The sequence below is a fragment of the Chiloscyllium punctatum genome, chromosome 49 (genome assembly GCF_047496795.1).
Source record: "Chiloscyllium punctatum isolate Juve2018m chromosome 49, sChiPun1.3, whole genome shotgun sequence".
Taxonomy (NCBI): domain Eukaryota; kingdom Metazoa; phylum Chordata; class Chondrichthyes; order Orectolobiformes; family Hemiscylliidae; genus Chiloscyllium; species Chiloscyllium punctatum.
The window spans coordinates 31578285-31603895 of record NC_092787.1 but is presented as its reverse complement, the minus strand read 5'-3'; the positions used below and the strand labels follow the sequence as shown (position 1 = coordinate 31603895).

Below are 25611 nucleotides of genomic sequence, written 5' to 3'. Positions count from 1 at the left end.
TATTTCCTATTCGGCTAGCTGGAAATAATAGAAGGAGGAACAGCAGCGTCTACTTGAGACGCGGTTGAAAGCCGCCGAGGCAGCACATTTTGCGCGGCCTTCGGTGACTAAGCTACAGTGGATCACGGCCCTCCTGTCTGCCTCGAATGCAATACTGACACAGAATGCAAAGAAAGAACTGGCTTTTGCTAGACAAAGGCTGTTTGAATGTAGGGATAGGCCAGGGAAGTATTTAGTGTACCTGACTAGGAAAAAGCGTGCTCCCCAAGTCATTACTGCAATCAGTGACAGCACCGGGGTCCTTACATACCATGCTAAAAAGATTAATGAGGCTTTTCAGAGCTTTTACTATGAATTGTATCGGTCTGAAGGTTGTGAAGACAGGAAGGCTAAAATGGAGACCATTTTTAAGAACTTGGACCTCCCAGGGGTAACCTTGGTACAGGCCTCTCTCCTTAAAGTCCCCTTGACAGTTCAGGAAATACAGGAGGCAGCTAGGCAACTTCAGAGTGGGAAAGTGCCTGGCCCTGATGGTCTTCCGGGAGAGGTTTATAAGGAGTTTGTAGGGATTCTGTCAGGACTGATGTCAGGGAGATGTACAATCACTCCTGTATGCATGAATGCCTACCACATTCTTTGAGAGAAGCTAATATTTCCTTAATTCTTAAGAAGGGGAAGGTTCCTGACGATTGTGCCTCATACAGGCAGATCTCTCTATTAAATTCAGCTTTCAAGATTCTGTCCAAGATCCTGGCACTGAGATTGGAAAGGGTGTTGCCCCATATTATTAAAGAGGACCAGACAGGCTTTATAAGGGGCCGTAGGTCCTCTAATAATATTAAAAGGTTGCTGAATATGGTCTAAGTTTGTCAGCAATGATCAGTTCAGGGGTTGGTGATTTCCTTAGATGCAGAGAAAGCATCTGACTGGGTGGAATGGCCGTATCTTTTTTATGTCTTAGAACAGTTTGGGTTGGGTGGGGTCTTTGCTCGGTGGGTGGAGGTTTTATATCGCTACCCTCTGGCCATGGTCATCACCAACGGGGTGAAATCTGGGAATTTTAGGATTGGTAGGGGTAGTCGGCAAGGCTGCCCCCTCTCACCATTGTTGTTTACGTTGGTGATAGAGCCGCTGGCAGAGGCCATTCACTCTGGAAGTGATATCGAGGGCACACAAGATTATACTGTATGTGGATGATGTCCTTCTGTTTTTATTGAACCAAATGACCTCCGTACCCCATTTGATACAATGTATCAATTCATTTGGGGATATTTCAGGATATAAGATTAACTTTGCAAAATCGGAGGCCATGCCTTCGGGGAACCTTAAGGATGTGCCAGAAGTTGAAGATGGCCCTAAGTTCCCTTTTAAGTGGTCACGGGCAGGGTTCTGATACCTAGGCATTTTTACTACCCCCAAGTTTGATCTGTTATTTCGGACTAACTTTGCTCACTTGCTCAACAATATTAGGCGAGATCTCCAGAGATGGGAGGCTCTTCCAGTTTCATGTCTGGGCCAAATATCTCTCATTATGATGAACGTTCTTCCTCGTTTGCTTTATCCCATGCGTATGCTCCCTATAAAGTTTCCCAGGTCAATGCTGCAGAAGCTTATGGGGTGGTTTGGTTCCTTTGTCTGGCATCATGGGCGACCCCTCGTCAAACTTACTAAATTGCAGTGCCTCAAGGAGGGGGTGAAATTGATCCCAGACATCAGGAGGTATCAATTGAGTTCCCTGCTGTCCTTTGTCTGTGATTGGGTAGGTAACGATCCAAGCTCAGTATGGCTGGATATTGAGGCCTCCCAGGCAAAGTGCCCTCTTATTAACCTGTTGTTCATGGATAAGATGAGGACAGTTGTGGACCACTGCCGGAACCCCATTGTTATTAATACAGTCAAGGCATGGAGGGCGATGCGTCAGAGTGAGGGTTGCTTATCCAAGACTTCGCCACTTACACCGATAGTTGCCATGCCAGGGTTCCGACCAGGAATGATGGACTCAGGGTTCAAATTATGGGTAGCGAGAGGAGTTCCGAGTTTGGAAGACTTGTTTGAGGTGGAGGTTATGATGTCTTTTGAGCAACTGAGCCGCAAATACAGGTTGCCTAGCAGAGATCTTTTCTGTTTTTTAAAGGTTAGGGATCTCATCCAGAAGAAGACTACACTTCTCACTCAGCCCTATAAGCCCCATACAGAAAGGTTGTTGCTACATTCCACAAGCACCCTTTCGGTTAGTGCCCTCTATTGCCTGCTAGGTGGCAGGGCCTGGCAGGATATTAACCGGTTACGTGAGGTCTGGGAGCAAGAGTTAGCAGTGGAGGTCTCTTCTGAAACATGGGCGAACATATGGGAGAATAATCGAAAGATCTCAATCTGTAATAGGACATGCGCTACACAGTTAAAAATTCTGCACAGGGCTCATCTGGCACCAGACCATCAGTAGACAGTAGTATAGTAACTTGTGGGTTTTTTTCGTTTTATAATACTGATATTTGTTATTGATTGTATTTTTCAATAATTTTATATGTTTGTAAGGTTAAAAAATTTGCTAATAAATATATTTACAAAAAAAAACTTAATTTATGCTTCATTTACCCCGAGGCTCAAGTTTTTCAATGTATTCTTCATTGTTTGTGAAATGCACACAATTATAATACCAATTCATCCAAGGTACTGCCATTCTGATTCTATCAAATCGACTCACCTTCGTGTTCTCAGAATGGAAAATTCAAAAGTTGCGTCTACATGAAAAATGGAGACAGGGTCTTAGTTTCTAAGCTGCCTATATACCAATCTACCTGGTCAGTTTCAGTAACATTCTTTATGAAGTCATCTTAGCTCAGTTGGGAGAATTCTTCCTGAGTCAGTAAAAATTGCTACAGACTTGATGAGAATAACATCTAAACTCATGTCTCAACTCGAACAAAAGATGGTCTCTCCAACAGTGCAACATACTCTCAGTGCTGCACTGAAATATCAGACTATAGGTTCTGGATCATATGGCCTAACAGTATAGTGGAGGCAAGTTCAATCTTGGCTTTCAGCAGTGAAGTGGATTAGCAACTGAAGAAGAAATGTTTGCAACACTCGGGGTGAAATGTGAGGGAATGAAATTAACTGAGTTGCTATTTCAAGAAGCTGGTATCTGTACAGGGTGTCAATAGGCCTCCTTTAGTGCTGCAGCTGTTCAATGATCCAGGGCTAAAGGGTATCTTCTGTGATGATAGAGTTTACGACTAAGTCCATGCCAAAGAATTTTCAACAATGATGTTGATCATCCCTCCTAATGTTATGTGCTCTGCTTTCTTAAGTGAAATACCTTGGGATTTGTACTGTATTTAAGGCATTAAAATTTGCATTGCTGTTAGGAAATCAGCAGGTAGTGCAGCAATGTGCATTTGGTATTTCCATTCAGTGGCAAAGCAAAGTAGTGACAAAATCTGTTGAAATCCATTTATAGTCAACTCTCCAGGGTAGGTTTTAGTCATGCCTCCATTGGCATGTAAACAAAGCATGCTGCAGCTCAAAATATCTTGTGAATAGACAGCAAAATACTGATCTTAATTAATTGCCAGAAAACCAGAGGTGATAGTGTGATTATCTGCTGCCACTTGGGCTGAAGGGCCTTTCTGTGCTGTACTGTTCTGTGTTCTATAATTTTATAATCCATGGGACAGGATTAAAAACAAAATGCAGTTACACGTAATATGGCCCTATTTGAACAATTGTTTACTATGTGCAGGAGTATCGACTTCTTACGCATTGTGTGTTCGTTATGACGGCATTGAAGTTGATGATTCATATTGTGATTCTGTGACTCGACCAGAGCCAGTTCATGAATTTTGTGTTGGAAGAGAATGTCAACCGAGGTGAGTTATCAGTTTTTTTTATATATTATCCCTTCCCATGTTTGTGTTAAAGCAATTGATTTCTCAAACTGTGTTTAAACCTCCCGTGCATTGCATATTGATTTGTGACAACCATTGGTCGCACATGGTTTTAAAAGGAGTGTATCTAATAAGTGGATAAATAACTAGTGAACAGAAACAAAAGTTTTTTTGGATTAATAGAATTTGGGTGGTCACTACACATCGGGTCAGCATAAAAACTTATCTTCATTTCCCTTTTGTATAACTTGTTTTAGATATAAATGGAATGGGAACAATATTGAAATTTATTAATGGAAAATTAGATGGAATGTCTCACTGAAAATTGTTTTAACATAATGCCTTGTGTGTCTTCCTGCTGTCCCACTCTAATATAGAAATTGTTGGTGAGCCTGCTCACAAAACCAATGGTTGCCAGGCATCACTTTAACTTTTAGGAACAAAATTGATTGCTTTATAAGGCAAGACTTCTGTCCCTATCTCAAGATGGAGTTGTGTATGAGGGAACTGCCATCCACTCTGATTGGCTGTAGCTGTTTAGCTCTGCAGGAGGGGATCAAAACTGACATAACTACCACTAAAGATGTACTAATCCCAATTTCCTGCACTTGCCCCATATTCTTGAATATTTGAAGTGCTCATCTAAAGATTTTTTTAATGTTTATAAGGTTTTCAGCCTCCACTACCTCCCCACGCAGTGCATTCCCAGATTCTCACATGGTCAGGGAAGACTTGTTGGATTTTGCGAGTAATCCTACTTTCAATCCTGCTGATATACATGAATAAAATTCAGTCCATGGAATGCTTTAATACATATGGTTATTGATACAGAGGCAATAATATCGTTTAAAGGGTGCTGAATAAGGATTTCAAAGAAATTCTATAAATTAATGTTAATATTGACATATATGTTGCCAGAAAAAAGATATATCACAACTTTTGATATTTTCAATGTACAAATGGGGTGTGGACTTTACTGGTTCGGCCAACATTTATTGCCCATTCTAGTCGCCTTTGAGAAAGTGTTGATGAACTGCCTTCTTGACCCAGTGTTGTCCATGTGCCAAAGATAGCCCCACAGTACCACTAGGAACAGAATTTCAGGATTTTGACTCAACAACACTGGAGGAATGGCGATATATCACAAGTCAAGGTGGTGAGTAGTTTGAAGGGCAACATGCAGGTGTAAGTTTTTCCATGTATCTACTGCCCTTGTCCTTCCACATGGAAGTGTTATGGGGCTTGGAAGGTGCTGTCTAAGGATCTTTGGTGAATTTCTGAAATACACCTTGTAGTTAGCACACACTGCTGCTAGTGAGCATCAGTGACAAAGGGAGTGGATGCTTGTGGACATTATGCGAATCAAATAGACTACCTTGTCCTGGATGGTGGCAGGCTTTTTTCAGTGTTGTTGGAGCTGCACTATCCAGGCAAGTGGGGAATATTCCATTACATCTGACTTGTACGACATAGATCTTGGACAGTGACCTGCTCTTGTAGCCACTGTGTCAAATCCAGTTGAATTCTAGTCAGTGGTAACTTCTATGATATTGATAGCGAGAATTCAATGATGATAAGCCATTGAATGTTAAGGGGTGGTAGTAACATTGCCTCTTACGGGAGATGTTCATTGTCTGGCAGTTGTGTGGCATGAATGTTACTTGGCACCTTTCAACACCAATCTGGATATAGTCCGAGTCATGCTGTGTTTCAACATAGACTGGTTCAGTAGCTGAAGAGTTTAGATTAGATTTTCTACAGCGTGGAAACAGGCCCTTCGGCCCAACAAGTCCACGCCGACCCTCCGAAGAATAACCACCCAGACCCATTCCCTCCGAATGATGCACCTAATGTAATGCGCAATTTAGCATGGCCAATTTAGCATGACCTGCACATCTTTGGACTGTGGGAGGAAACCCACACAGACACGGGGAGAATGTGCAAACTCCACACAGACAGTTGCCCAAGGCTGGAATCGAACCCGAGTCCCTAGCTCTGTGAGGCAACAGTGCTAACCACTGTACCACCCTTGCTAACAATGCTGAACATTGTGCAATCAGCAATGAACGTCCCCACTTCTGACCATTGATGGAACAGCTGAAGTTGGTTATGCCTAGGACACTACCCATGCAGAGATGTCCTCTACCAGAGATAGCTGACCTCCAACAATCACAACCATCCTCCTCTGTGCAAAGTATGACAAGTGAGCCAGTGGAGAGCTTTCTCCCAACTCTCTTTGACTTCACCTTTTTGTTAGAATTCCTTGATGCCACACTCATTCAAATGCAGCGTTAATATCGAGGGCTCGCCTCATCATTGGAATTCACCTCTTTTGACCAAGCTATAATGACACCAGGAACTAAATGACTCTGGCAGAACCCAAACTGAACATCAGCAAGGAGGTTATTGCTAACCTTATGCTGCTTGACTGCATTATTAATGATACCTTCCATACCGAGATCAAGCGTGGACTGAGGGAAAGTTACTTTGCTGGGTTGGATTTGTCATACCTTTTATGTACAGGTTGTGCCTGGTCAAGTTTCCATATTGTCGGGTGGATGCCATAATTTAGCTGTACTGGAACAGTTTGGTTAGAGATGCTGCAAGTTCTGGAGCAGAAAATTTCAGTACTATTTTGGAAATTAATAGTGATAGGCAGAGAAATCAAGATCTAGAATTGAGCAGGGCCACAGTGATTGGAACTAAGAATATTAAAAAAGACATTCCTTAAGGCCTTTTGCATTAATACACAGAGTTTTGCATTACAATGGATGAGTTAGTCTTAGATCTAAATGGCTATGATATAGTGGGCATTACTGCAGGGTGACTAAAAATTTTGCATTTTTTTAGAAAGGAAAGACAAAAAGGAAAATGAAGTGAGGTAGCACTGCTGATTAAAAAGGAAATTAATACAATTGTGATGAAGGACAATAGCTCTGGTAAGGTACAGTCTGTACAAATTCAGCAAAGAGCAGAAAATATTAGTAGTGGTTGTATATAGAACACCAAACCGTAGTAGTAGTATTGGGGAAGGCATTAAAAAGTTATAAAGGTGATGATGTGTGACTTCAATCTGCATGTAAATTAGGCATGTAACTCAGGAACAGCACCATAGAGAAGGAATTCTTGGAGTGTGTATCAGATCGTTTTGTTGATTAATATGTTGAGGAACCAACTAGAGCAAAGGCCATCCATGACTGGGTATTGTGGAATGAGGAACGAATAATTGGTGATCTAGTTATGTGTGGGCCCTTTAGAGAAGTGTAACCAAGATCAGATAAAATGCTTCATTATGATAGAATAGAGCCCCTACAGTGTGGGAGCATGCCATTCGGCCCATCAGGTCCACATTGACCCTCCAAAGAACATCCCACCCAAACTCAACCCCCACCCCCCACCTTATTCCCTGTAATCTTGCATTTCCCATGAATGATCCACCTAATCTACACAACACATCTCTGGCAATTTAGCATGGCCAATTTAGCTAATCTGGATGCCTTTAGACTGTAGGAGAAAACTGGAGCACCTGGAAGAAACCCATACAAACACAAGGAAAATGTGCAAACTCCACACAAATTGTTGCCCAAGGCTGGAATTGAACCTGGGTCACTGGCGCTGTGAGGTAGCAGTGCTTGCCACCCGTGTTGCCCAAAGATGAAGAATAACGTTTGTTTCTGAGACTAGGATCCTGAATTTAAATAAAGGAAACTACGATGGTATATAGGGCAATAAATTGGAGATTGTTACTGAAAGGGATGGTAGTTGGTAGGCATCGTCAAACATTTAAAGAGCACATGGATGAACTGCAAAAGTTATTCATCCCAGCCTGGCAAAAAAAATAAAATGGGAAATATGGCCAGACTATGGCTAACAAGATAAATTAGAAATAGTAGTAAATCCAAGGAAATGGGGTGGGAAGCTGCTCAGGGAATAAGGATGAGAGTAAGTTTACATGGAACATATAAACCGATTGTTAAAAAACACTTATGTAGGTGATTGAAGAAAAATAAATTAGTAAATATAAATATAGTCTTACAGTCTGAAACAGGAGTTTATAATGAAGAACAAAGAGGTGATGGACCAATTATATGCATACAGTTTTAATTGGTTCCTTAACACCCAGAAGACTCGCAGATTAGACATCTCATCCCATGGATTCCATGGTGTCGGCAATTTAGAATTTCATTGAAATGCACAGGACAGCTGACAGGTTTATTGGAGGCAGTAGGCGAACTAACTCAAATGTTGAAGGAACAAAAACAGAAATTGCAGGAAACAGGACATTATCAGTGCACATTGGTGGCATGGGTGAAACTCCATTATAAATATATTCCCACATTTGTAAATATACATTTACAGTTCATCATCAGCAATGTCTTCCTAGCTGCAACTACAAGAATTAAGGTACAGCCTCTAGCCATCTTTACACCACAAATTCTCTTATGGCCCAAGGTGTGAAGTGAGCAGATCCAGCACCATGTAGAAGCTATGAGACCTTGGCAGGTGCTTGCTACTTTGGCTACAATACATTGCTTGTACGACACAAGTATTAATGGTACCATTTTCTGAGTACTTGGGGTCAAGGTTTGGACTTGACACAGGTCAATGCCTAAGATTTACTTTCAGCATTTAGTGTCGACTGATATCTTTCAAATGTCTTGTAATGTCTCTGTTGAATGAGATTATCCTTTTTGAAGGGTCTGACATCACATGAAAGTGGAGCCCCCTTCCTTTCAGAATGAAACATTTAGCCTGCCCATTGAGTGTAGTGGCAACCATTTTCATTCCTATCATATTTTAGATTCCTGCATCAAGATGGAAAGAAAAGCAATCACTGTTCACACAGCAAGCCCCATGGCCAGCCTCTGTCTTGTGGTAGCCTTGCTTATCTACCTCTTAAGCTTTGATATTAACCATGTTCCCACTCAAGCCTTCACCTCCGCTTTTTAGCCCCCGACCCTCGGGCATATTGAGTCATGCCAGACATAGTGTGCCTACGCCCCGTTGATGCTGACTGCTGATGACCACTTATCACACCTAGCCCCTTTCCCATTCTTGCTGTATTGTCTCTCTCCCAATTATATATTGAGTTGCCCTCTTCACAATTGTGATCCCTCTGCATCCCAGCATGTTGCCTCACTGCTCATAGTTTAATTCCCCCAACTTTGTTTCACAGGGTAACCACCCCCACCTTCCCCCCCCCCACCACCCCCCACCCCGCCCCATGCTCTTCACTTTTAGTGGTTGGACTCCCAAGATTGACAGTGGCTAACCCTTCGATCAACTTTGATAATTGAATGATGACTGAATAGATCCGTGACTCTTCAACTCCCTAGCTGACTTAGTACAACTTTCCAAGCATGTTGGTTGTACTGGACTGACAGGCTGACAATGGCACACTCCCCAGATTGTTGAGATATGATCCTCTAAACCTGACTGCCCTCAGGAGTTGCGTGATCATGCCGTAGCCCCTGGCTGATATTGGAGACTACCCTTGACTTACTGTGCCAGGTCCCATGTCTGAAGATTGTCTTCAATGATTTTATATAGGATTACGTCCCTTAGACTTTTGAGACATGACCATTTGGTTGATACAGCCAGTTTTTGTCCATTGTGTGTAGGAGGGTTTCCTAACACAGTATGTAGACAGGCCAACAAGAGGCTAGGCCACATTGGATTTGGTACTGGGTAATGAACCAGGCCAGGTGTTAGATTTGGAGGTAGGTGAGCACTTTAGTGAGAGTGACCACAATTCAGTTACATTTACTTTAGTGATGGAAAGGGATAGATATATAATGCAGCGCAAGAGTTATAGCTGGGGGGAAGGCAATTATGATGTAATTAGGCAAGATTTAAGATGAATAGGATAGGGAAGGAAACTACAGGGGATGGGCATAATTGAAATGTGGAGCTTGTTTAAGGAACAGCTACAACGTGTCTTGGTGAGTATGTATCTGTCAGGCAGGGAGGAAATGGTCAAACGAGGGAGACTTGGTTTACTAAAGAAGTTGAATCTCTTGTCAAGAGGAAGAAGGGGACTTATGTAAAAATGAGACAGGAAGGCTCAGTTAGAGTGCTTGAGAATTACAAGTTAGCCAGGAAGGACCTAAAAAGAGAGCTAAGAAGAGCCAGGAGGGGGCATGAGAAGTCGTTAGCAGATAGGATCAAGGAAAACCCTAAAGACTTCTATAGGTATGTCAGGAATAAAAGAATGGCTAGAGTAAGATTAGGGCCAGGCAAAAGTGAGGACTGCAGATGCTGGAACTCAGAATCTAGATTAGAGTGGTACTGGAAAAGACAGCTGGTCAGGCAGTATCTGAGGACCATGAAAATTGACGTCTCTAGTAAAAGCCCTTCATCAGGACTGAAGCCCTTTAGTCCTGATGAAGGCCTTTTGCCCGAAATGTCGATTTTCCTGCTCCTCAGATGCTGCCTGACCGGCTGTGCTTTTCCAGCACCACTCTAATCTAGAGTAAGATTAGGGTCAGTCAAGGACAGTAGTGGGAAGTTGTGTGTGGAGTCCGATGAGACAGAGGAAGCGCGAAATGAATTTATTTTTTCAGTATTCACACTGGAAAAAGACAATGTGGTCGAGGAGAATACTGACATACAGGCTATTAGACGAGACAGGATTGAAGCTCATAAGGAGAAGGTGTTAGCAACTCTGGAAAGTGTGAAAATAGATAAGTCCCTGGGCTGGATGGGATTTATCCTAGGATTCTCTGGGAAGCCGTGGAGGAGATTGCAGAGGCTTTGGCTTTGATCTTTATGTCATCATTGTCTACAGGAATAGTGTTGGAAGACTGGAGGATAGCAAATGTCCCCTTGCTCAAGAAGGGGATTAGAGACAACTCTGATAATTATAGACCAGTGAGCCTTACTTCAATTGTGGGTAAAGTGTTGGAAAGGATTATAAGAGAAAGGATTTATAATCATCTAGAAAGCATAAGCTGATCAGGGATAATCAACACGGTTTTGTGAAAGGTAGGTCATACCTAACAAACCTTGTTGAGTTCTTTGAGATGGTGACCAAACAGGTGGATGAGGGTAAAGTGGTTGATGTGGTGTATGTGGAATTCAGTAAAGCGTTTGATAAGGTTCCCCACAGTAGGTTATTGCAGAAAATACGGAGATATGGGATTGAGGGTGATTTAGCGGTTTGGGTCAGAAATTGACTAGCAATAAGGCAGAGGGTGGTGGTTGATGGGAATTGTTCATCCTGGAGTTCAGTTACTAGTGGTGTACTGCAAGGATCTGTTTTGGGGTCACAGCTGTAAGTCATTTTTTTAAATGACCTTAAAGAGGGCATAGAAGGATGGGTTAGTAAATTTGCTGATGACACTAAAGTCAGTGGAGTAGTGGACAGTGCAGAAGGATATTACAGGTTACAGAGAGACATAGATAAGCTGCAGAGCTGGGCTGTGAGGTGGCAAATGGAGTTCAGTGTGGAAAAGTGTGAGGTGAAGGAGTAACAGGAATAAAGAATACGGGCTAATGGTCATATTCTTGGTAGTGTGGATGAACAGAGAGATCTCAGTGTCCATGTGTGTAAATCCCTGAAAGTTGCCACCCAGGTTCATAGGGTTGTTAAGAAGGCATATGGTGTGTTAGCTTTTATTGGTCGAGGGATTGAGTTTTTGGAGCCATGAAGTCATGTTGCAGCTGCACAAAACTCTGTGGCGGCCACACTTGGAATATTGCATACAGTTCTGGTCGCCGTATTATAAGAAGGATGTGGAAGCATTGGAAAGGGTGCAGAGGACATTTGCCAGGATGTACAAAGACAACAAAGAACAAAGAAAATTTACAGCCCAGGAACAGGCTCTTCAGCCCTCCAAGCTGAGCCTTTCCAAATCCACTGTCTAAAACAGTTATCGGATGAATGTCCTGATTCTTGATGCAGTGCAACATCCTGACAGTATCAATGGGTCAGGAGATTCCAGTTCCCTTTGCATGTAGGTGAGAATGTCTCTTTTGAAACAGTAGAGTCCATTGTCCTGTCCTGGGAGCAATGTCCCTGGTAGTGCCTCTCTGTCTGACCTGTTCTTTGTGTGGCTTTGGTATTGCTGTGTTATGAGACAGCCCTCTGGGCTTTGGAACAGCTGTGTTGACCAGGTATTGTTAGTGTGTTTTTGGGAAGTGCATTTCCTTGTCTGCAAGTGCTGTCTGGTTTTGCTTATCAGCCTGTTTGGTCACTGCTGAGGCATTCTGGGTGCTTTTGGTATAGTTTAACCAAGCTAGCTTTCCTATGTTCTGCGTGGGCCTACTATGGGGAGGCAGGGTGGCAAACCCTTTTCCCACACGCCTTAAATTAGTCTACTATGCCTACCTCATCTAACTCTGCTGGCAACGCATTCCAGGCACCTACCACCCTCTGTGTAAAGTACTTGCCACATACATCTCCCTTAAACCTTCACCTCTCACCTTGAACATGTGACCTCTCATTATTGAGAAAAAGCTTATCTCTATCTACCCTGTTTATACCCTCCATGATTTTATAGACCTCAATCAGGTCCCCCCTCAATCTCCTTTTTCCTAATGAAAACAATCCTCACCTACTCAACCTCTCTTCATAGCTCGCATCTTCCTTGCAACATCCTCGTAAATCTTCTCTGCACCCTGCCCAAAGCATCCACGTCCTTTTGGTAATGTGGCGTCCAGAACTGTACACAGTATTCTAAATGCGGCCGAACCAAAGTCTTGTACAATTTTAACATGACCTGCCAGCTCTTATACTCAATACCCCATCCGATGAAGGCAAGCATACTATATGCCTTCTTGACCACTCTATTCACCTATGCAGCCACCTTCAGGGTACAATGGACCTGAACTCCCAGATCTCTCTGCTCATCAACTTTTATCAAGACTCTTCCATTTACAATATAGTTGGCCCTGGAATTAGACTTCCCAAAATGCATCACCTCACATTTGCCTGGATTGAACTCCATCTGCCACTTCTCCACCCAATTCTCCAGTCTGTCTATATCCTCCTGTATTCTTTGACAGTCCCCTATGCTTTCTGCTACTCCACCAATCTTCGTGTCGTCTGCAAACTTATTGATCAGACCAGTAATGCCCTTTACCAGATCATTTAAGTATATCACAAACAACAGTGGCCCCAGCAATGACCCCTGTGGAACACCATTGGGCACCTTTCTCCATTTTGAGAAACTCCCTTCAACTTCTACACTCTGTCTCCTGTTGCTCAACCAGTTCTTTATCCACCTAGCTAGAACACCCTGCACACCATGTGTCTTCACTGTCTCCATTAGTTTACCATGGGTAACCTTATTAAATGCCTTGTATATGACATCTACAGTCCTTCCTTCACCTACCAACTTGGTCACTTCCTCAAAGAGCTCTATTAAGTTGGTAAGGCACAATCTACCCTGCACAGTACCTTCTCCAGCAACTTTCCCACCACCGATGTCAGGCTCACTGGTCTGTAGTTACCTGGAATATCCCTACTACCCTTCTTGTACAGGGGCACAACATGAGCAACCCTCCAGTCCTCCTGCACCTCACCTGTGTTTAAGGATGTTACAAAGATATCTGTCAGGGCCCCACCTACTTCCTTTCTCCCCTCCCTCAGCAACCTGGGATAGGTCGCATCCGGTCCTGGGGATTTGTCCACGTTTAATATCCTTTAGCCTAGACAACACATCTTCCCTCCTTATGCTAATATGATCCAGAGTGAACAAACTTCTACCTCTAATCTCAGCATTCATCACCTCCAGTTCCCCAGTGAACACTGATGCAAAGTAATCGTTGAGAATCTCACCCATTTTCTCAGATTCGACACAACCTTCCTTCTTTATCCTTGAGTGGACCAACCTTTTCTCTGGTTACCCTCTTGCTCCTTATATAAGAATAAAAGGCCTTGGAATTTTCCTTAATTCTGCTCACTAAAGTTATTTCATGACCCCATTTAGCCTGCTTGATTCCTCATTTAAGATTGCTCCTACTCTCCCGATATTCCTCCAAGGCCTGTTCTGTTCTTAGCTGCATGGACCTGATGTACGCTTCCCTTTTCCTCTTGGCTAGTCACACAATTTCTCCTATCCCTTGTTTTCGAAGAGACATGTCTATCCGAAGGGACATGTCTATCCTGCACTATCTTCAACATATTTTTGAAAGCCTCCCACATATCAGATATGGACTTTCCTCCAAATAGCTGTGTCCAATCCACATTTCCCAGCCCCTGCCTAATTTTGATATAATTGGCTTTAGTCCAGTTTAGTACTCATCCCTTAGGACCACTCTCATCTTTATCTACAAGTATTCTAAAACTTTCAGAACTGTGGTCACTATTCCCAAAGAAATCCTCCACTGCAACTTCTACCACCTGGCCTGGCTCATTCCCCAACACCAGGTCCAGTATGACCTGTTCCCTAGTTGGACTATTGACATACTGCTCCAGAAAACTTTCCTGGAAGCTCCTTACAAATTCTGCCCCATCCAGACCTCTGACACTAAGTGTAGCCCAGTCAATGTTGGGAAAATTAAAATCGCCCATCACCATCACCCTGTTGCCTCTACATCTTTCATTATCTGTTTATAGCCCCAACAATATGACTGCACTCTTCTTATTTTCAGCTCCACCTATAACGCCTCACTGCTCAAGTCCTCCATAGTGTCCTCCTTTAGCACAGCCATGATATCATCCCTGACCACCAATGCAACTCCTCTCCCCCTACAGGTACTTTCCTACCTGTCCTGTCTGAAGCACCCATCTCCTGGAATATTTAGTTGCCAATCATGCCTTTCTTTCAACTAAGTGTCTGTAATTGCAATAATGCCATACTCCCAGGCACCAATCCAAGTCCTAAGTTCATCTGCCTTACCCACTATACTCTTTGCATTAAAGTATATGCGCTTCAGGCCACCAGTTCTTTTGTGTACATCTGCTCTCTACCTACTCTTCCCCTTGGTAATGCTAACTTCATGATCCTTACAGTCTCTAGTTTCCACCTCACTGTCTACTCGTCTTCTCTTCTGGTTCCCAGTCCCCTGCCACATTAGTTAAAAACCACCTCAATAGCAGTAGCAAAAATTTCCCTCAAGGACATTAGTTCCAGTCTGGTTCAGGTGTAGACTGTCCAATTTGTAATAGTCATACCTTCCCCAGAACCGGGCTCTATGTCCCACAACTCTGAACCCCTCCCTCCTATGCAATTCCTCAAGCCACGTGTTCATCCTGCCTATTCTTTCATTTCTACCCTGGTTCGCATATGGCACTGGTAGCAATCCCGAGATTGCTACTTTTGAGGTTCTCTTCTTTAACTTCTCTCCCTGAATTCTGCTTTCAGGACCTCATCTCATTTTTTGACTTATATCATTGGTGCCTATATGCACCATGACAACTGGCAGTTGACCCTCCCCTTTCAGAATTCTCTGCAGCCGATCGATGACGTTCCTGTCCTGAGCACCTGGGAGGCAACATACCATCCAGGATTCTCATTTTCAGCCACAGAACTGCCTACCTACTCCCCTTCCATAGAATCCCCTATGACTATGGCCCTACGAGTCTTTTTCCTGCCCTCTGAACAGCAGTGCCCGCCACAGTACCATGATCCTGGCAACTGTTTCCTGGTTTGGAGGGAAGGTCTTATGAGGAAAAGCTGAGGGACGTAAGGCTGTTTTTGTTAGAGAGAAGGAGTTTAAAAGGTGACTTAATAAAGATATGTAAGATGATCAGAGGATTAGATAGGGTGGACAGTGAGAGCCTTTTTCCTCGGATGGTGATGGCTAGCACGAGGGGACATAGCTTTAAATTGAGGGGTGATAGATATAGGTCAGATGTCAGAGGTAGGTTCTTACTTAGAGAGTGGTAAGGGTATGGAACACCCTTCCTGCAACAGTAGTAGACTTGCCAACTTTAAGGGCATTTAAATGTCTTTGGATGGAAATGGAATAGTGTAGGATAGATAGGCTTCAGATTGGCTTCACAGGTCAGCGCAACATCGAGGGCCAAAGAGTCTGTACTGTGCTGTAATGTTCTATAGGGGCAGCATGGTGGCTCAGTGGTTAGCACTGCTGTCTCACAGCACCAGGGACCCAGGTTTGATTCCAGCTTTGGGTGACTGTCTGTGGGGAGTTTGCACACTCTCCCCGTGTCTGCGTGGGTTTCCTCCGGGTGCTCCTGTCTCCTCCCACAGTCCAAAGATGTGCAGGTCAGGTGAATTGGCCATTCTAAATTGCCCGTAGTGTTAGGTCCATTATTCAGAGGAAATGGGTCTGGGTGGGCTACTCTTCGGAGGGTCAGTGTGGACTTGTTGGGCCCAAGGGTCTGTTTTCCCACTGTAAGGAATCTTATCTAATGTATTGTACACATGCAGTGTGATTGTTCCATAACCTGCTAGCATATGACATATATGAAATTGACAAATTTTTGTACAGCAACATGTTGAGTCCATGAACTGTTTAAACAGCAAGGCAAGACAAATGTACTTTGAGCCTTTTCAGTTCTGTCTGAAGGGTCAAAGCAAGACCAAGCAAGGCAGCGATGCTGTGAGTATTAAAATAGGTGCAAAGTGAGAGAGTATGAAGAGACCAAGCAAGGAGGCTTGAAATGCACCCTGGTCCAGTCCTAGAGTTTGGTGCCTATCCCTGTGTGCAAAGTGTTCTGTTGGCAGCATTGCAATGAGAGGTGCCAGTGCTGGTGCAAAGTGCAACAATGAACTGTGGAACCATGAACCAAGAGACCCAAGGATCAATAGAAATTGAGCCTATGGTAAAATCTGCATCTGATCAAATGAAACCATTTAGGCTAATTTGCTTTGCTAAGGAAGAAAAATAAATCTTTAGATGCAAACAGATGATGTGTGTACTTCTACATGTCTAAGTTTGGCAAAAAGCTTGTAAGTAATTCATGGAAAAAAGGCATTTACATTTTCTGTTTTAAAAGAAATTCACAGATTCTAAAGGCATAAAATGATATTAAGCCTAAATTTAGAAACATTTTAATCGATTTGCCAACCCCAATTTCAAAATCAAACCACTGCATGTTTCCCAGTTGATTTCCTCTTATGGCTGGTCCAACTGCCTCTTAGTATAACTGATGTTAATGGCCGTGGTTGTCTTCCTGGGCAATTTGTTCTAAGTTTAAACCATTTTCTTTTCTCTGTTTCATCACATTTTCCAAAGTTTCTCATAAGACCATAAATTATAGGAGCAGAATTCAGCCATTAGGCCCATCAAGTCTGCTCCACTATTCAATCATTGCTGATACATCTCTCAACCACATTCTCCTGCCTTCTTCCTGTAATCCTTGATCCCTTACTAATCAAGAACCTAATCATCTCTGTCTTAAATACACTCATTGACTTGGCCGGTACAGCCTTCTGCAGCAATGAGTTCCACAGATTCACTGCCTTTTTACCAAGAAATTCTTCCTCATCTAGGTTCTAAACAGTCGATCCTTTACTCTGAGACTGTGCCCTCATGTTCTAGTCTTTCCTACTGGTGGAAACATCTCCACATCAAATCTGTCCAAATCTCTTGGTATTCTGTAAGTTTCAATGAGACCTCCCCACTCCCCCATCCTTCTAAATCCCATGGAGTACAGATCCAGAGTCCTCAAACACTACTCATTCCCATGATCATTCTTGTAAACCTCCTCTGAACTCCTTCCAACACCAGTACATCCTTCATTAGATATCTGGCCACAGCCTTACCTATTTTCTAATCAACCTGTTCAGAGATTTTACTACGCCCTTCTGAAAAATGGGACTTGACTGAGGCCTTCTGGCTGAAAGTAGGGATACTACCAGTGCACCACATTGCCTCAGTAATATATCTCTGCTCTTGTATTCTAGCCCTCTTGAAATGAATGCTAACATTACATTTGCCTCATAACTGCCAAGTGAACCTCCACGTTAACCTTAAGGAAATCCTGAACTAGGACTCTGTACCTTCAGACCGTAAATACTGTTTCTACTTTTCCTTTGGTTGATTCTTTTTTTAATCAGTAATAAAGAACTGAGAGTTTGCACTGACTTATCCTTTAAATAAATAACATTTGCAGATGGGAGACTAGCAGTTGGAGTGAATGCTCACGTACCTGTGGAGAAGGACACCAATTCAGAATAGTCCGCTGCTGGAAGATTCTCTCTGCAGGGTTTGACAGTTCAGTGTACAATGAAATGTGTGAATCTGCTGATCTCTCCAAGCCATCTGAACATAAAACCTGCAAAAACCCATCTTGTGGCCCACAGTGGGAGATGTCGGAGTGGTCAGAGGTAGGATTACTATTTTTTTCCATTTAACTAGTCCATCCTCCCAATGTTAATTGTGATAATCTATTTGGGAAAGTGAACTGATACTCAGGCCCCATTTCTCTTGGGATTGTCTCAATAGTTAAAGTTCTAATCAAATTACTCAAAGTCCTCAATTCTCCTGTCTGATCACTCAGGTTAACAGAAAACACTGGCAACATTTTTATTCTTAACAAGAGATTAAAATTTGTTACAAATAAATCAGTTCTAACAACAGGCAAGCAAAATGTGAATTATCAGCTTGTAGCCCTATCCCTCCTGAAACCCCTAAGCACTCATGGAGAGAAACATGGACAAACAAAAGAAACATAGATGTTATATGTAGAGAAAATATGTTAAAAGAACACACTCAGTAGAACCAATCCACGTGGTTCAACAAGGTGTCCTTGTCCATGAATTATAAAAAGGCCAGCATCCAAGTTCAGTGGGTAATAGGGAAGACGAAGGGAATGGCATATAAAAATAGGGAGGTTTTGCTAAAACTATAAAAGGCACTAATCAGGTCACAACTGGAATACTGTGAACAGGTTGGGCGCCATAGCTAAGGCAAGATATGCTGGCATTGGCGATAGTCCAGAGAAGGTTCAGACTGATTACAAGCTTTGGAAGGACTATTCAAGATTGAATGTGTTGGGCCTCTACTTGTTGGAATTTGGAAGAATGAGAGGCGATCTTCTTGAATCACACAAGATTCATAGGTGACTTGACAGGAGAGACGCAGAAAGATTAATTCCCATGTGGGAGAGTCCAGGACAAAAGGGCATAGTCTCAATATGGGGCCATGCATTTAAGTCAGAGATGAGCAATTTTTTTAATCTTTGAGGGTAGTGAATCTGTGGAACTCTTCATTACACAAGACTATGAAGGCTGAGTCATTAAATATATTCAAGGCTGAGATGGATAGATTTTTAATCAGTAAGGAAATAAAGGGTTATGGGAAATGGCAGGAAAGTAGAGCTGACGATTATCAGATCAGCCATGATCACTCTGAATGACTGAGTAGACCCGATGAGCTGAATGGCCTATCTCTGCTCCTGTGCCTTAAGGTCATACTGCCCTTTTGTTTCTTCCGGGTCCTGACCTCCAGTCTTCTTCATTTCGAAATCCTTCAGTTCTTTACTTCAGATACAGGCAGGAGAATCACTACTTTTTCAATCTCTTAATCTCTTGTTAGAGGAAGCTTGTGTGGAAATGGTGAGTAAGAATAGCAAGATATCTTCCAATTCTTTCTGAAGAAGGGTCGCTGGACCTGAAATGTTAACTACACTATCTCCACAGATGCTGCCAGCTCTGTTGAGCTCCTCCAGCAATTTCTGTTTTTGTTTCAATTTCCAAGTTACTTCTCTGCAGGGACAGTGCGAACATTTTAGAGTCTAGAGGCTTTCTGTTCCCTGTTGTTCACTTTGGCTCCTATTTGAACAAAGCAACAACGTAAATTCAACTTACAACAAGTTCCAATAACTTGTTTTAAAACAACAACGTCACCTTCCGTGGTTTTTTTGTTTTAGAGCAGATTTCTCCACAATCCAAGATAAACAAAGATAAGATGTGTTGTTTGCAACTCAGTTTACATTAATAAATCCAAAAGGGAAATTACAAAAGATTCCTATTTCTAAGAAATTTTCATTCTGAGGTTTTCAAGTTTTAGAATAAAAGAGGAAAATATTGGATAAGGTCTGAAAGCAGGCACAGGGCTTGATGCAGTGATAAGTCTGTGCTCATTTCTTTGAGTGCAAGAAAACAATCACCTACATCAGCTGCAATTCGAATACAATAAGGGGAGAAAAACAATTTTATACAGTAGGGAGTGTGGAAAACACACAAAAATAAATCCACATAAAATTATATTTCTCGGGGCAGGTAACTTACACCACATTAATCACTTGTTTGATACCTCTTGGCAGTGGCTGTGGAACAGCCACTTATAATGTAGAATGATTATTGTCCTCTTGCTTGCTTTCATATGAGGATTAATTTATCAGTTTTTCTAAAGCAAATACTTCTTATTTTTGAAAACAAGACACTGATAATAGGGCATGTTTGGCACTGGATAAATTGTTGACACTTGTTAAATGTGTATCATGACTGCTTTCTTTTTGTAATTCTTATCTTTGTTTTCATATGCTAGAGTTTTAGAAAGTCAATTCCTGCTGTAACAGCTGTTAAATTAAATTCTCACATTCTCACAGTAAATTCTAGGCAAATTCAGTTTGTAAGGGACTTCCATATCTAATAGAATGGAGCTTTGGCTGACAACAAGTACCTGATTGTCCTGAGGATTATTGACCAGTTATAATGTCAAAAGCCTTTTGCCTGCCAATAACTATGTGATTGGCTTCTAGGGAGCTAAACAGCTTCTCTGTGTAATTATTTTGATAGAATACATCAGACCTTTGGAGAGAAAGGAGCTGCTTTTGCTCTACATTTAAAAAAAAGCATCTTAAGTCTGAAGGTAGCCAGTTTAACTCCCTTTGCAGTTGCTGTAAGCTGTGACATTTGATTGATAAATCAAAGACCTTTACACTTGGGAACCAGTCATTCTGTGCCTCCTGCAAACAGATGAAAATATCTTAAAGGAAGATCAGGAAGCACTGTTCTGATCAGCACAAGCATCATCTTAGCAAATCCTTTAGACAGGAATCCAGTCTTTTCTTCTGTCCACAACTTCCATATCTTTTTCCATCTGTGTGTGTAATATCAGTGTTGAAGGGAAGTTTATAAGGGGGTTAGAATTTTACCTAGTAGAGTTATGTATACCAACAGTTTATAATTGTCTACCTCTATCTAAAATCAATTTATTAATCATCATTCTTGTTAAGTAAAAAAATGTCCTGATCCATGCTTTCTGTTATCCTGGGTCTAAAAGACAGGTAAATTAGGGTATTCTGCATAATTTTTTTAAACTTTAACATTTGCGGCAGCTCTGAAAGTAGCATATTTGATTTTCAATGCACTTCCTCAGTGAGACGTAAGAGTTTGGGGGCTCATCAGGGGTCAGTTGAAACAGAGGCAAAAAGAATTTGGGTGTGGTATTAGAAAATACTGCAGGTGAAGAAAAAAACCAAGTTTGTACTGCATTTAAAACTGGTCCTGGAAATGGCAAACGAGTTCCTGTAGATGGCAGCATTGTCCCTAACAATCTGAAAGGAACTATGAAAGACCATGTTGATTCATTTGGTAGGTAAACTGGAATTAGCATTGCTGGACAGAGCTAAGAATGCAGAGATAATGGAGGTAGTATGACAGCACTTGGGTTTAGGAGAAAGTGAGGACTGCAGATGCTGGAAATCAGAGCTGAAAAATGTGTTGCTGGAAAAGTGCAGCAGGTCAGGCAGCATCCAAGGAGCAGTAGAATCGACGTTTCGGGCATAAGCCCTTCTTTAGGAATGATGAAGGTGTGCCGAGCAGGCTAAGATAAAAAGGTACGGAAGAGAGACTTGGGGAAGGGGCTTTGGGAATGCGATAGGTGGAAGGAGGTTGAGGTGAGGGTGATAGGCCGGAGTCGGGGTGGGTGCGGAGAGGTCAGGAAGAAGATTGCAGGTTAGGAAGGCGGTGCTGAGTCCGAAGGTTGGGACTGAGATTAGGTGGGGGCAGGGGAAATCTGAGTTCATCTCTTCTGGTTGGAGGGTTCCTAGGCAGAAGATGAGGCGCTCTTCCTCCAGGCGTCATGTTGCCATGGTCTGGCGATGGAGGAGGCCAAGGGCCTGCATGTCCTTGGCGGAGTGGGAGGGGGAATTAAAGTGTTGAGCCATGGGGCGGTTGGGTTGGTTGGTCCGGGTGTCCCAGAGGTGTTCTCTGAAATGTTCCGCAAGTAGGCGGCCTGTCTCCCCAATGTAGAGGAGGCCACATTGGGTGCAGCGGATGCAGTAAATGATGTGTGTGGAGGTGCAGGTGAGTTTGTGATGGATATGGAAGGACCCCTTGGGGCCTTGGAGTGAAGTGAGGGGGGGAGCTGTGGGTGCGCAAGTTTTGCATTTCTTGCGGTTGCAGGGGAAGGTGCCGGGAGTGGAGGTTGGGTTGGGGGGGGGGGTGTATCTGACAAGGGAGTCGCGGAGGGAGTGGTCTTTCCAGAACGCTGATGGGGGAGGGGAGGGAAAGATATCCTTGGTGGTGTGGTCTGTTTGGAGGTGGCGGAAATGACGAAGAATGATACGATGTATCTGGAGGTTGGTGGGGTGGTAGGTGAGGACCAGTGGGGTTCTGTCCTGGTGGCAGTTCAAGGGCAGAGGAGTGGGAAGTGGAGGAGATGCGGTGGAGAGCATCAGCAACCACATCTGAGGGGAAATTGCAGTCTTTGAAGAAGGAGGCCATCTGGGTTGTTCGGTATTGGAATTGGTCCTCCTGGGAGCAGATGCGGCGGAGACAAAGGAATTGGGAATATGGGATGTCGTTTTTACAGGGGGCAAGGTGGGAGTAGGTGCAATCTAGGTAACTGTAGGAGTCGGTCGGTTTATAGTAAATGTCCGTGTTGAGTTGGTCGCCCAAGAAAGAAATGGAGAGGTCTAGGAAGGCAGGGAGGAGTCTGAGACAGTCCAGGTAAATTTGAGGTCAGGGTGGAAGATGTTAGTAAAGTGGATGAACTGTTCAACCTCCTTGTGGGAGCACGAGGTAGAGCCGATACAGTCATCGATGTAGCGGAGGAAAAGGTGGAGGGTGGTGCCAGTGTAGCTGCGGAAGATGGACTGTTCCACATATCTGACGAAGAGGCAGGCATAGCTGGGGCCCATGCAGGTGCCCATGGCTACTCCTTTGGTTTGGAGGAAGTGGGAGGATTGGAAAGAGAAGTTGTTCAGATTGAGGATCAGTTCAGTCAGTCGAAGGAGAGTGTCAGTGGAAGGGTACTGGTTGGGTCGGCGGGAAAGGAAGAAGCAGAGGGCTTTGAGTCCTTCGTGATGGGGGATGGAGGTGTATAGGGACTGGATGTCCATGGTGAAGATAAGGCGTTGGGGGCCAGGGAAGCGAAAATCACGGAGGAGGTGGAGGGCGTGGGTGGTGTCCCGAACGTAGGTGGGGAGTTCTTGGACTAAGGGGGACAGGACCGTGTCGAGGTATGCAGGGATGAGTTCAGTGGGGCAGGAGCAGGCTGAGACAATGGGTCTGCCGGGGCAGTCAGGTTTGTGGATTTTGGGCAGGAGGTAGAAACGGACGGTGCGGGGTTGTGGGACTATGAGATTGGAGGCGGTGGATGGGAGATCCCTGAGGTGATGAAGTTATGGATGGTCTGGGAGATGATGGTTTGGTGGTGGGAGACGGGGTCATGGTCAAGGGGGCAGTAGGAGGAGGTGTCCGCAAGCTGGTGTTTAGCCTCAGCAATGTAAAGATCGGTGCGCCAAACTACCACCGCGCCTCCCTTATCTGCTGGTTTGATAGTGAGGTTGGGATTGGAGCAGAGGGAGTGGAGTGCTGCACGTTGTGAGGGTGAGAGGTTGGAGTGGGTGGGACGGGTGGACAGGTTGAGGCAGTCAATGTCGCGGTGGCAGTTGGCTATGAAGAGATTGAGGGCGAGTAAGAGGCCAGCACGGGATGTCCAGATGGATGGGGTGTGTTGGAGGCGGGAGAATGGGTCGTCAGAGTATGGGCGAGAATCCTAGTTGAAGAAGTAGGCGCAGAGACGAAGGCGATGGAAGAATTGTTCAATGTCTCGCCGCGTGTTGAACTCGTTAATCCGGGAGCGTAGGGGGATGAAGGTGAGGCCTCTGTTGAGGACTGATCTTTCATTCTCAGAGAGGGGGAGGTCTGAGGGCTGGTGAAAATACAGCAGGGCTGGGAGCTAGGACCTCGGACCTAGGACCTGGTGTGGGGCTGGAGCTGGGAGTGGGGGGGGCGGGGTTAGGTGTGTGGGTGGAGTTAGGCATGTGGGTGGAGTTTGGCTTGGGAGCGGGGTTAAGCGTGGGGGTGGAGATCTGCATGGGGGCAGAGATCAGCGTGGACGCGGAGACGCATGCGGCGTGGTCGTTGTGCAGGTGAGTGACGTCACTGGGGGCGGAACTAGATGCGGCAACGGCAACTCCGGGGGCGGAAGTGGCTACGGCGATGGCAGAAACGGTGTTGTTCCTGGTGGCTGTGGAGCCCGCAAAGGCTGCGAATCTGTCGCCGATGGTCTTCCTGGCGATCGTGGAGGCGATTGTCTGGGCGGCGATCGCGGAGGCTGCATGGTCGGTGGGAGCGGAACTGATGTCATGGTTCACGGTGGCAGTTGCTGCAGTGGCCGCGTGGTTAATGGCGCCCGAGTGGTTCCGGAGGCCGATGGAAGATACTGGAACGGTTGAGGAATCCGGAGAGTGGGGGTAAGTACATGAAAGTTTTTGGTACTTACTGTCTTTAATTTCCAATATGGCTAGGAAGAACTGTTTGTTTCGTCTTATAAATATGAGACCAGATACTCCGAACAATGAACCACCTAAATCAGATAATATTCAGTTACAGTTAAAGCAGCTAGAGCATGAAGAAAGAGTGAAGAAACTAGCGATGGCAAGAAGAGGCAATTAGAGCAGAGAAAGATAAGGAATGGGAGATAGGGTAAAGAAGCTGAAAATGTGTTGCTGGAAAAGCGCAGCAGGTCAGGCAGCATCCCAGGAGCAGGAGAATCGACATTTCGGGCATGAGCCCTTCCTCATTCCTGAAGAAGGGCTCATGCCCGAAACATCGATTCTCCTGCTCCTTGGATGCTGCCTGACCTGCTGCGCTTTTCCAGCAACACATTTTCAGCTCTGATCTCCAGCATCTGCAGTCCTCACTTTCTCCCTGATAGGATTAAGAAGACAGGAAATGGAAATGAAAACACAGGAAATGGAAATGTGAAAGAATTAGAATTGCAAAAAGAAGAGAAAGTGAGGGAACATGAACATCAGCTTAAAATGAAGCTGTTGAAATAGGACATGCCTGGTGCTGATGCAGGGAGGATCAAATCATAATTTGTAGTCCAGTAAGGAACTTTTTAAGTTGGTATAGGTCTTAATAAAATTTGAAGGAAAAGGTGTGGAGCATTCTTTGTGTCATTCAAGAAAATAACAAGACAGATGAATTGGGCAAAAGACGACTACATATTTCTAATGCAGAGTAAAGATAAAGTCCTCATAGTCCCAGTGTACAGCTCTCTCCATAGAGAGAACTGGTGGTGAGTTTAACCTCAAGGTCACCACACCTCAAGGTGAAGAGCAAGGTTAAGAAAATGGACCTTTGGGGTGACCTCCAAAGGAAATTGAACCCACACTTGTGGTGTTACTCTGCATTTCAAACCAGCTGTCTAACCAACTGAGCTGACTGATCCCCAGATTAATTCTGAGTAAGTTGATAGATAATGTACAAGTAATTTATGTTTCACTATCAGAAGCCTTTTCTCTGGATTGTGATACTGAAAAGAAATTATATTTGCTCTATGTGAGTTAGTGCCTGATGCAAATGACCAACAGTTCTGGTATTTAAGGAAGCAGCTGAGGTAAACCTTA

The 25611-nt window shown here is 43.9% G+C and overlaps 1 protein-coding gene across 4 annotated transcripts in view; it reads left to right on the top strand.

Moving 5' to 3' along the window:
• adamtsl2 (ADAMTS-like 2) overlaps window positions 1–25611 on the top strand; it is a 207919-nt gene that overhangs the window by 112096 nt on the left and 70212 nt on the right. For all 4 annotated transcript variants that reach the window (XR_011956136.1, XM_072566134.1, XM_072566135.1 and 1 more), the window contains exons 13-14: window positions 3743–3869; window positions 17914–18127. Coding sequence is in view for 3 of the 4 variants with exons in the window: in XM_072566134.1 (XP_072422235.1) it covers window positions 3743–3869; window positions 17914–18127 (341 nt within the window). In the remaining variant the exon portion in view is untranslated. The remainder of the gene's footprint in view (window positions 1–3742; window positions 3870–17913; window positions 18128–25611) is intronic.